General features: G+C 42.9%; 1 protein-coding gene across 4 annotated transcripts in view; it reads left to right on the top strand.

Annotated features, from left to right (window-relative positions):
- TP63 (tumor protein p63) overlaps positions 1 to 12,755 on the top strand; it is a 121,414-nt gene that overhangs the window by 82,970 nt on the left and 25,689 nt on the right. For 3 of the 4 annotated variants that reach the window (XM_069083307.1, XM_069083309.1, XM_069083310.1), the window contains exons 4-8: positions 1,593 to 1,708; positions 2,563 to 2,672; positions 3,590 to 3,726; positions 9,280 to 9,362; positions 11,605 to 11,741. In XM_069083307.1, coding sequence (XP_068939408.1) covers positions 1,593 to 1,708; positions 2,563 to 2,672; positions 3,590 to 3,726; positions 9,280 to 9,362; positions 11,605 to 11,741 — 583 coding nt within the window. The remainder of the gene's footprint in view (positions 1 to 1,592; positions 1,709 to 2,562; positions 2,673 to 3,589; positions 3,727 to 9,279; positions 9,363 to 11,604; positions 11,742 to 12,755) is intronic. The other variant, XM_069083308.1, reaches the window with a different exon arrangement.

Raw genomic sequence — 12,755 nt, 5'->3', positions numbered from 1 at the left:
CTCTTCTCTTCTCTTCTCTTCTCTTCTCTTCTCTTCTCTTCTCTTCTTTCAGTTGGTTATTCCCTCTGTTTTGAAACTTTCCTCTAAGAATTCATGGATGTACTTACATGTGAACCTATCTCCTGTTACTGCGGCTACATTAGGGCAAGTGTGAGGAAGGTAGTGGTTAGGTCAGCAGGCAGTTTAGGCCTTAGGCAATAAAGCACTTCTTAGAAGGGAGTTTCAAAAAACAGAATGGAGGTGGGAGAAATAGGAGGCAGGAGGAGATAGGAAAAATGGGGAAAGGGGGGAAAAGGAGGTGAAATGGTGGGTCAGAGCCCTTGGCACAGAATAAGCCCTAGAAGGTGTAGAACATTGCTGAAGAGCAGAATTCAAAGATAAAGGGTTCCAGGCAAAGCAAGAGAATGACCTTTAGAGAAGAGATGAGACCAGCAAAGCTTAGAAGAAAATATGAGCAGGAGAAAAAGGCAGGTGAGTGGGAGAAAATGGATGTGTGGTTGGGAGAAAAGGGAAACAGTAAACCAGCAATGGGCAAATGGATGGGACCCAAGGAAGATATTAAGAAAGTATGAAAGAAAGAGAACAGGTAAGAAGCAATATAAGGAAGTGGGAGTGGCAGGGAGGCATTAGCAAAGGGACCATAGAATGCCACTGCTCAAACTGTTTCTTCTGAACCAATTATCTCTGGACTCTACCAATATCTGTCTGATAAGAGAGAGTAGACTTTGTATAGACCCTAAAATAATTTTCCTCAACTCCTGCCATAATTATTGATTCAACATATTTATTTTCCTTCTTTATATTATTTATTGGCTGAAATTTGAAATGCCCTCAATTCGTCCTTCTCAGATCTCTTCAGATTAAGAGTGGCCCTGCCTCATGGACATCTACATCACCCAGTTGTGTGTGTGTGTGTGTGTGTGTGTGTGTGTGCTGTTCCCAGAGTGGTTCTGAGCTCTGTTTTCTTTCTCAACCTTGCCCTGTTTCTCTATCTATGGGAATTACCCAGAATCAATGTCCAGAGGTCCCTCATCTTACGTTCAATACTAATTCTGATACTTGGCTTAATATAGTGGGAGATGTTAGTACAAAGTGGGTCGTGTTGTTGGTGATGGTTTGGGGTCCTTTCAACAGACAGAACATGGGCAGCCATGTCTTGGTTCAAATAGGTGTGTCTTGATTCTAAATTAGACTCGTGACTTTTCTTTCCCTTTCTTGAAAGTTGATTTTTGAGTTTTCCTTGTGAGCATCAGCTAAAAAGGTAGTAAGGACATTCCATGATCATCCATGAGCCTTTATTCCTTATCTTTAAAGGTGTTGGTCTCTTCTTCCCAGTCACCAATGAGTGTTATGTTGCTATTTTCCCTTTCTATCATTCCATCGCTTCCTCTCACAGTGATGGTAGCCATGCCAGTTATTAACCTAACAAGAAAACACAATCCTCCAAGGACATCTCCCTTTCCCCTCTTTCTGTACTTGCGATCCCCAATTTTCTGCTTGTATCTCATCCAGCCTTGATGTTTTGTTTTGTTTTTCCCCTTTTCCTTAGGGAGGGCAGTTAATTGTATCACATCACATTCATTTCTTTGTAGGACAAATTGCCCCTCCGAGTCATTTGATCCGAGTAGAGGGGAACAGCCATGCCCAGTATGTAGAAGACCCCATCACAGGAAGACAGAGTGTTCTGGTACCTTATGAGCCACCACAGGTAAAGCCAGATCAGGATGGGCTAGGTCTTATAAGCAAATAGAACAAAGGGGTAAAGTGGGGTGGGTATTGTTAGCATCTGCTGGTCAACGGTTTGATTTTGAAATTGTTCTTAAATGTAAATTTGGGATTAGGTTTCTCTTCTTCCTCCTCTTCATCTGTCCCCAAGTTTGCACTGAACTCAGCTGTTAATACTACTATTTATCCTCTGCCAACATGTATACCCCAGCAAACATCATAATGAGGATAATCGTCATAAAATTAAAAATAAGAAATATAAATATTATTAATTAAGAAATAATAAAAAATAATGATCATAATAATAAAATAAAATAATCATTTTACAGTAATAAAATTTAAAAATTAATATTTATCAGCTGTCTTTATATATTTCTCAAAGGACAAGTTGTATTGAAAGAGATTCCAATACATATTAATATGGAGAGGGAGGAGTGGAGACCATATGGTTTTCATCCATATTAGCCTCCCCCTGGGAAACTTAGAAACCTATTCATGTTATGCTACTTAAAATTTTGAGATTCAATGACTATTATACCAGGCTTCATATTGTCAGCTATGAGGCAGTTGATGCCTTAATAAATGATGACAAATTTGCCAATAATCTCATGGAGGCTCAGAATGAGGGCCAACCCTTTCTGGGGTGCATCCTACCACACTAGTCATGGAAATCCTCTTTCTCTGGACTACAAACATGACAGAGATATTATTTCAATGAGAAACTCAAGGGAATAAATCACCCTTTGGTTTTTGTGGCCAATGGAAAGTGTGAACTTCTTGGTAAGATTCACTTCAGTGTGGTTACACCATCCATGTCCTTTTTCTCCCTGGGTCCAGGTTGGCACGGAATTCACAACGGTCTTATACAATTTCATGTGTAACAGCAGCTGTGTAGGAGGGATGAACCGCAGACCCATTCTGATTATCGTCACCCTAGAAGCTAGAGAGTAAGTCCTACCTGTGGAGTCACCATCATGTGTGCAGGGAAGGAGCACTGGGAAGGCAAAGTCCCCTGGGGAATTTCTCTCTAACTGGCTCAGCCTGTCTCTGATTGCTCTGTTGGTGTTATAAATCCTGGTGCAAAGTTTCCTAAAAATCCTTACAAAATGGGCACCTAGGAGGGTGTGGCGAAGTGGGAGGTGGGAAGAGGGAAGAATTGCTTTATCCTCGAATTGGGACAACAATTGTTTCCTATTAGATGATGTTTGTTTTCACTTTCCCCCCAAGGCGTTTAACAGTTTCTTTGAATAAATCTGCCTTGCCTAAGGGGATCTTATCCAAAGACATCCACTGGCTTAACTCAAATTTCCTTCATAATATGGTGCCAAATAGAGCTGCTCTGTTACTGGGCTCACCGTTATTCTTTGGACAACAATCTGAGAGTGATTTATTAATATTAACAGCAACTCTTAAGCCCCTTGGTGTTTTGCCAAGTACTTTAGCCATTTAATTCATAATAAAGGCAAGAATGTTTTAGTGAGGGCATCTGGGTCCTCTTGCTGACTTCTCTAGACCTAATGGGGCCACGGAAATGGAACACTCAGGCCAGGCATGCTACAAATGGTGCCTGAGGCAGAGCACGGACTCTTCTGGTCCCAGAGCAGGGGCTAGAGAAATGGTGAGTGGAGACAGACAGGCACAGCCTTTTTGGAGCCAGTGCGGTTCTATGGGATGAGTGCTGGATGCAATCGGAGGACCTGGTTTAAATCCACCTCCAAATCCTGTAAAGTGGGGCTGGTCGCTGAACCGTCTGTAGAAGAAGGGAATTGGGTTCCAGGGTCCTCGTGTCTCTTCCAAGTTTGAACTCTGATACCTTGTGCTTTGACATTTCTCAATTTTCCTCTTTTCTCTCTTTGGTTGTTAGTGGGCAAGTTCTGGGCCGCCGATGTTTCGAAGCCCGAATCTGTGCTTGCCCAGGTCGAGACAGGAAGGCAGATGAAGACAGCATTCGAAAGCAGCAAGTGTCAGACAGCTCAAAGAATGGTGACGGTACGAAGCGCCGTAAGTAGCTAGAGCGGCAATAGGCTGGATTCAAGGATTCTCATTAGGTGGGCACCGGAGGAGAGAGCTGGGCATGCCGACCCACTGATCCTCGCCAGAGGCCACAGGGAGGACGCTCATTGCTGCCAGGCGTCCAAATTGGCCCTGGAATGGTCTGGTTTTAATTCCTAATCTGATCTAGAAACTTTCACTTTATAGATGAGGAAACAGAGCCCCCAGTTGGAAAGGCGGCTTGCTCCAGACCAGCCAGGAGTAAGGCTGCAATGCAACCGCAGATATTCTGACTCCACTGCCACCTTCTCCTCCTGTTCCTTTACTGTCCTAATCTGTAAAATCAGGAAGGACTGTGGGAAGAATTCACATTTCATAGTGCTTTGAGGCTTCGAATCATTGCCTTTTGCCCACAACTGCGCAATGTAGGTGTGTAAGTGTAGATTCTCGTTTTGAGGGCAAGGGAACCCAGGCTCAAGGGAACTGAATGGCTTCTCTCTGATCTAAGCCCCTCACATTCCAGTATACCACAGCGATAAAGGCTATTATTTTCATTAGCATTACTTTTAAATGTGCCTTTTACAACGGGGCTGACCCAGCAATGAATGGAACATCTCTCTTCAAAACCCTGCCTAGGTAAGGATGGAGATGTTTTATTGCCACACCATTAGCTACTCAGTAATAGATGGGATGAACCCATCTCACCAAGAGACCAGATTCAATTTCTTCTCTATGAGGCCAGCTACCCCTCCATGACACTGCCATGAATAACTTTAAGAGTTCAGGTCTGATGAGTAGCTGGGATATTTGGTTAGCAGTTTCACAAAGTATTTTTAACTTGTAGGGGTAGTCTGATGATTCTCATGGAGTATCTCCGTGTTTGATGTTTCTGTATTTGGTCACAGACAATTTTCTCAGTGATAAATCAGAAAGGGTCCCAGCACAAAATCCCCCTCGGGCCAATGAAGTTTTTTTTTTTTTTTCATTTCTGCAGTTCCATTGGTATAGGTCAAAAAAGAAGCCAGAAAGAATTTTAAAAGCACACTTTTTTAATGATGTCCATAAACATCATTTAACTTGGTGTGCTGAGTGTGAATCCTTTGCCCACCACCCAGATGCACACTGACATCTTGGACAAAAAGGAAACCAGAAGACATCAAGGGATTGCAGGTAAATGAAAGGGTGTTTCCAAGCCTCAAATTAGAGAGAAGAAAAGAAGAAAAAAGCTGAAGTTATTCATTCACTAAAGTCCTGAAAGGCAGCAGCCTACAGTATTGCATGGGATGCTTGATTGCCTTGCTTTGCAATGCTTGTCTTGGGTGTAAGCAGAGAGACCACCATGAAGATGATTGTAGCTTCTGTCTCAGCATCCCTTGCAGAAGACCCAGAGAAAGTCTAGGAGGAACTTGATGAGCATCCAAATTAAATCAACATGTACTTTAATATTGTCTGAGAAAATCAAATGGGATCAGGGAAGACTGGAAAGCTATGCTGAAAAGGAGGATTCAGGGCCAAGAAAGGCAAGTGCCCAAAGGCTTGATGATGACTCAGGTGCCTCATGCCTGTGCAGCTGGTAAATTTTCTTTAAGAGAAGCTGGCAGTATTAGTGATGTTAAGTGTTTAATGGACGACAACTCGAAAATACTAAAATTGATTCTATCTTATCAAGAAAATGACTGATAACTGACATAGCTGTCATTCTAGAATCAGCCATTTTCCTACAGTTATCTGATGAATAATGAAAGAAAAGTGCAAATAAAGATTAATGAAGATGAAAGGTCGAAGCTGAAAAGACTATGCTTGCCAAGATTCTAGATTTCCAGCAGTAAAAGACTGTGGAGGGTGTCCAGTCCAAACCTCTCCTTTCACAGCTATAGAGATCAAGGTAACTTGCCCCCAAATCACTTATTTATTGACAAAGCGAGGGTGTGAACCCAGGTTCTTTGACTCAAAATTCAATGTTCTTTATTTTCTGCTTCCTATACTAAGCCAGACTCCAGCTCTAAAACAAACTATTTAATTTAAGTATCGATCTTGAAAAATGGGAAATGGACAAAAAATAAAGACATCAATTCTCACTGTAGCCATTCCTCTCAGTCAGCACTGATAGAGCAGAATGGGTAAATAACAACAAGCCTCTATATGGAACACATCTGTCAACAGTTCTATGGTGCTTTATTCTCCCCAGCAGGGACAGTCCAACCAATAAATTGGGACTTTGCCACATGTTGTACAATGTAAGATGCTACCACTGGTGTTTAATATGAAGTCAGGAAGAGTGTCTGCCCACCCCCCCCCCTAAAAAAATATGTCTGTGGTGGATAGAATGTGATTTGAAATGCTTCTGGGGAATCCATGTTTATCCAAAGATAAGCCATCAAATCCCCATCAAATGAAAATGGTGCCAATGGTATCGTAATGAAAAAGAAACAAGTATATGAAGAGGAAACCATCAGCACCTACTCTTGGGAGACATATCATAAAGAATCGGGAGTTCCAGCAGCACACACTGGCTTCTCATGGCAAGATTGCCTTAATGTGAACACTGGACTTGGAAGAACGTCCTCACTAAAACAAACAAACAAACAAACAAACAAATAAGTAGCCTCACCCAGAGACCAGATTAAATTCATACTTCATGAAGCCAAATGTTAAGCCAGCTGCCCCTCCATGGTGCTGCCATGAAGAACTTTAAGAGTTCAGTGCTGAAGAGTAGCTGGGATACTTGGTCAGCACTTCCACAAAGTGTCTTTAACTTGTAGGGGTAGGCTGATGAGTCTCATGGACTATCTGAGTATTTGATGTCTCTGTATTTGGTCACAGACAGTTTTCTCAGTGAGAAAAGAAAGGTCATTCCAAATACCACAAAGAAAGACATATTAGGAACTCTTGAGTCATATAAATGCCTTCTTTGTTCTCTAAACCTCTTGACCAACCAAAGATATATTGGATGAAAAGGCAAAAAGAGAACATTTATGTTGAAATGAAACTGCAGAATCAATATCCTCTTCTCAAAAGAAAGCAGATCTGCGTTCAGTGCTAGAGACACAAACTCTTCCTGCCCTCAATGAGCTTATGTTATACTGTAGGACAGGTGGTGGTGCTCAATGTATGGACGTAAGGAATAATGAAGGAGAGAATGCTACCCCAGTGTGGGGGTGGAGATCCAAAAAGGTTGCATAGAGGATATGGCACCTGATCAGAACCTTGAAAAAAAAACAGATTTGAAGAGGTAGAGGTGAAGAGAGTGTACACTCCAGGCATAGGAAGAGATCCTGGATAAAGGCATTCAGATTGTAGGTGAAATGCCAAATTCAGAAAAATCAAGTCATGTCAACAAGTATTTATTAAGTGCCTACTATTTATCAAACACTATTCTAGGGTTAGCTAGGTGGCGCAGTGAATAGAGCACCAGCCCTGGAGTCAGGAGGACCTGAATTCAAATCCAGCTTCAGACACTTAACACAAAATCTAGCCGTGTGACCTTGGGCAAGTTACTTAACCCGAATTGTCCTCCAAAAAGCAAAACAAGCAAAAAAAAAAAAAAACACCATTCTAAGCATTGAGCAAACAGACAAACAAAAAAGTCAAAACTAGTCCCTTTTCGCAAGTAGTTCAGCTCATAGACTAAAGGGAGATAGCCAATACTCTGCTTTGACTAGGGGGAAGAGTGTGTGCAGGGGAGGAATGGAAAATAAGACTAGAAAGGTAGCCCAGAGCCAAATTGTATAGCCCACATCTTTCATAATCTCATGACTAAGAGGTAAAGCAAATATAAGATCCCACTATTTTATTATTTCATTTTTTTACATGACGACAGAGTGGGTGGGTGAGGGGAGCCTTGAGGGCTCTCCTCTGTGTCAAAAGGAGACAAAGCTCAGACAAGTGTGAAGAAAGAGATTCACTCGACTCAACTCCTGAACATCCATATCAAGCAAGATACAATCTCAGGGGCTTGTCCATGGCACAGAAGATGTCTTTTTGGGGTCTGAACCAAAAAAGAATTCAATATTGTTTTATTTGAATGTAAGAAGTGGTGTAATAATACAACTGTGAACCCATATTAGGAAAAAGAATATTGGGTATGTAGTGAAGATGAAAGATCATATAGATGGTTACACCTAATGCTACATCCATATCTCTACTTTTCCACATATTTACTGTCAGAGGGAAGCCTCCACTGCATTGGCTGGACATTTAAATGAGGCTCATAGAAAGGTTTCAGTAAGAATAACATGATGAGAAGGAATAGAGGGCATGTCCTTTATTCCTATTGCCTGGATCAAATTTGGATAACATCTAAGTCTAAAACGTTCCATCAAATTCGGCTGGACTGAGACTGATCCTCAACTTTTCACCAGGTCTCCACGCACTGGAATCACGAGCTTGGTGCACCCTTGGGTGATACATTTCCTTTTATTAAAAAAGATAAATCAACTCTTTTGTTGATTAACAACAAGGGCAAGAAATGGCCACCAGACTCCATGATCTCACATAGCAATAGCACCAACCCTCCATTTTCATCTTCTGGCTGCTAAACACACACACACACAGATGTGTGTATATGTGTGTATGTATACATACACACATACATACATACACAGGGTTTGTCAGATATTTTCCCAGTTTCCCCCCAAAGAAGTAACTTTAAATGTGATTCTGATGTAAATTATGGGTCTTCACTATTTTTGTCTTGAGCCAGACTCCTGACATTATTTCTAGGTGTCAATCTTGTTTATTGCTCCCCAGAAAGGCTAGAGACTGAGCAAAATAGGATTTGTGTGAGTCCTGCTAAGAGGCATTGGGGTGAGGATGTGGATTTGAATCCACCTAGGATCCTAAGTCATTTTGCCCTCTCTGAGTCTGTTTTCTCATCTTTAAAGCCAGAAACTTGGATGAGATGACACTGAAGGTCACTCCCCCAAGCCCACTGGGTGCTCCTATTATCCTGGGCAAATCTGTTGACTTCCATGAGCTTGAGTTTCTTGAAATGTAAAATGAGAGGGATGGACTAGAAATTCTCTAAGTCCCCTCCCAATTTTTGTTTCCACTTATTGGTGACCCACAGCAATACTTTGCATTTACCTCTTGCGTGGCAGTGTGTATTTGCCCCATAAAATATATATTTAAGTAACTGGGGTGTGACCGGGTGGGGGGAGCTAATATTCACCTCATTCCCACATTTCAAAAGTATAGAGAAGGGAAAAAATCATATATAAAATGTTTTCTGCTACTTTGAAATGAAGAGGATTCTTTGAATTTAGCTATGGGGGAAAGTATTTTCCCTTACTTTCTTAATTTGTAAGATTTATTCATAAAAGTTAACCATGACACAGAACTTGGCATTTTGCAAGGTGCTTTTCTAGAAGCTGCCTCCTGAAGGCCATTCCTTAGTGTCCTTGGCTCATTGTGGCACCTGGATACTGACCCCCCCACCCCACCCCAAACAATAGAATGATTGGCAAGAGGGCTGAACTGCCATGTGCTGCTGGTGCCCATCTGTCTGGTGGGAGCATTGCTGCCTGAGACATGTGCTGAGAGTTCCTTGTCCTTTGCCCACAGCCTTCCGACAGAACACTCATGGCATCCAGATGACGTCAATCAAGAAACGGCGTTCCCCTGATGATGAGCTCTTGTACTTACCGGTGAGTACAATTGCAGCAATCCCTGCTTTCCCTTGGCATGTGCTTTAAAATGAATTCCTTACCAACTCCTGATTTATTGGCCAACCAAAAAAAAAATCATTAAGTGATATCTATTTGTAAAGCACTGTGTTAAGGATGAAAGCAAACCTCCCTGCTTCCCAAGATCTCCCATTTTTAAAGAGGGAGACAATGCAAAGAAGAGGGTTCAGCTTTAGGTTCAGTAGACAGGCATCTTGGTCCTTAGGTAAAGCATTAAAGCTAATAATGACACCTTTCCTTTGGGGTTATTTGCATTGAGAAAAATATATTAATATGCTTCTGAGGTTGACCCATTGGACAGCATTGGATGGTAAGTTCCTTGAAAGCAAAGGCTATCTTTTGCCTCTTTGTATCCCTAGCACTTTGAAGAGTTTCTGTCACATAGTAGGCTCTCAATAAATGTCTATTGATTGATTGGCAGCCTCAAAGACTTTGGTTAGAATGACTGATCACTTGGGCCAGTGGGATGAAGGGAGAAGAAGAAGGTGCAAATAGTCTAAAGTTAACACTTTCCTGGACATCAGTGGGCTTTATCATTGGTTTGTATTCATTCTTTCCTTGCTCCCATTTGCCAGATTTATCACCTTTCTCATGCTCAGTTTAGTTTACTTTCTCATGTAATAAAGATGAGTCTGAAGTACAGCATGGTGGTAGTAGGATGCGACCTAGAAATGGGTCAGGTAGCAAGGAAAAACCAGATCAAGGCTCAAACTTCATCAAAGAGGATCCATAAGATGAATAAGCCATTTAGGAATCATTGAGAGCTAGAAAAGTTCAGCTTTACCGAGGACATATTTATGAATGTAAAATTTAGACTGAGACTAAAAATGGCCCTATGAATGGAAAACCCTTAGGATTCTGGCCTTGAGGAAGAGATCAATTGCATAGTTTTGAGTGCCATATTCACCCAACAAGGTCATAGGATTATCACTCAGGACAGTGAGCACCCAGTTATTTGAACTCTCACTGCCAGAGGTCATGCTAGCTGAATGCCATTGCAGAAGACTTGAGATCCAGAAAGAGGGCAGCAGTGGGATTTGAGTGGGAGCTGCAGTGAGGCAGAGGCCAAAGCAGCCAGACAGGTCTGGGTGTGCCACCCTGGGGCTGATCTCTCCCTTAGGAGTCAACTTTACAATAACCATGTCAGCAGATTCTTCCCAGTCTGAACTTTACAAAGGTCCCACAGTGGCTCCAGCACTCATGGCAACCATCATGATAAATTACAAATATTGGTTCCAGCCATTCTGTGCATTGAAATATTTAAAGTACATGCAGCTGCTGGGGTCAATTCTGCTCATCAAAACACCCAACACAAACTCACTCAAAAGAAATTAATGTTTGATTTAATAAAGGCTTAGGCTAAGGTAGATCCCATCAGATTCAGCTTTTGGGAGGCACGACATGGTCTGGGTTTGCTTAAGCAAGATTCCAATCCTGACTCTTTTCTGTATAGGGTAATAGAGTTTGCAGACCATCAATGGACAGCCTTGAAATGTGCTGAATGTAAGGGGAAGACAGACTGGGAAGAGTGATTTAACAAAAAACATCCACAAAATGGAGGAGCCACCCCAGGGAAATTTACAGTTGATTTTAAAAGGTTTATTCAGTACATCTAGATAGAGAGGGAGAGATATATCATATGCATGCATAATATATACATGGACATGTAAAGAGAGATGATAGATACAGAATGTAAACAGATATGCTAAAACTTAGAGGAATACAATTTGGTGAGAAGAAAAGGATTCTGAAATGTGATGCAAGCAGGCCCTGGTGAACTAAGATGGTTCATGAGTTTGTGCCTTTTCACCTTGAGAGTCAACATTTGCTCAAATTCTGGGTCTTCTGATTTCTGTTCTGTTGACTTTTTTCCCTTTTTTGGAGAATTTTTATTCTCCAAAGTGTATTTTTCCCCTGGCTAAGATCCGGTGGGATATTTTCAGCAGCAGGTAAATGTCTAACACTTGATAGCTGCCGCATATCTAGGATTTGGAGCCTCACAGCGACCCTCGGAGTTGGATGTTACAGACATTCTCCATATCTTACAGAGGTTCAGAGAGTTAAGGATCATGCTTACTTGATCCCATGGCAGGCTAGTATCAGAGGTGAGCTTCGGCCCCCAGCTTCCTGACTGCAGGCCCAGCACTCTCTGCCACACAAGGCTCCCTCCTCATCGTGTTCTCCCTCCTGTCCTCATGCACAGGTTAGGGGCCGAGAGACGTATGAGATGTTGCTGAAGATCAAGGAATCCCTGGAACTCATGCAGTTCCTCCCCCAGCACACCATCGAGACCTACAGACAGCAGCAGCAACAGCAGCATCAGCATCTACTCCAGAAACAGTGAGTGCAGCCACCTCCCCACTCTGCTGTAGTCAAGGACACAGCTGAGGAGGCAGGAATGAGGTCTCTCTAGCCTGTAGCCCTAGAGTGTTGGGGGCACTGGGCTCAGTGATGTAATGCAGTTGATCTCTTGGCATCATCCCCCTCTTGCTTATTGTGTTAGGCAGGGCAAGGCAAGAATGAGTTTGGAATTGGGGGTGAGCTGTGGACATACTTCCTAGCAAGACTTCCCACCAGTGTCCCACATCCTGGGATAGGTGTTTGCTTTGGCAGTTCTGAATGTTAGTGGAAAAAAGTTCAGATGAAGGTCTCGGGTGTCCAGAGCTGGGGAGAATGCAGCAGGGGGTTCTTGTTCAGCCTTGGCCTCTGCAGAAAGGGCTGCATCTTCTCTGACAAAACAGCAACATGCTGGTAGTTTAACATAAGCCTGTGTGTGCTTTGGCGTCAGTGGTAGACCAGCAGGCTAGCAAAGCGAAGAAGCATTGCAGAATTTCACAAATGGGAAATGTCCTTCCCTTGGTCACCCTAACAAGCGCTGAAGGCAGAAGCCATCATCCCACAGCGAGAGACGCGGTCTTTCCAGAGCATTCTTTTCCTTCCTGATTTTGCCTCCCTGGAGGATGGATCAGCCAGAAATCGGAATGGTAGAATTTGGGGCTTGCTGGAATCTCAAGGACGCCCTGGCTCAGTGCCCTGCTATTGCACAGGAAGACACTGGGGCTGAAAGGGAGGCTGTGCCTGGTCCAAGGTCATACACACCAGTAGTGGAAGAGCTAAGACTAGGCTGGAGGTCTGACTGACGGAATGAGGGGGAGGCACAACATTTATGAAGCCCTCCCTGTATACCACAAGCACTGTGATAAATGCTGGGGTTACAAAAGACAAACAAATGAGCCTACACTCTGGCTCTGCAAGGGCCAGGATGCTTTAAGCAGCCAGCTCCAGGGCAGATGCAGAGTCCAGGGCTCTGCAGAGAAGGTCTGGAGAAGTCTGGAGGCAGGGGCAGGGCAGGGC

This window comes from Petaurus breviceps, unplaced genomic scaffold, assembly GCF_028583685.1.
Source record: "Petaurus breviceps papuanus isolate PSGF00001 unplaced genomic scaffold, PetGlider_PUasm1.0 173, whole genome shotgun sequence".
Taxonomy (NCBI): Eukaryota; Metazoa; Chordata; class Mammalia; order Diprotodontia; family Petauridae; genus Petaurus; species Petaurus breviceps.
This window is presented reverse-complemented; position numbering and strand designations above follow the sequence as displayed.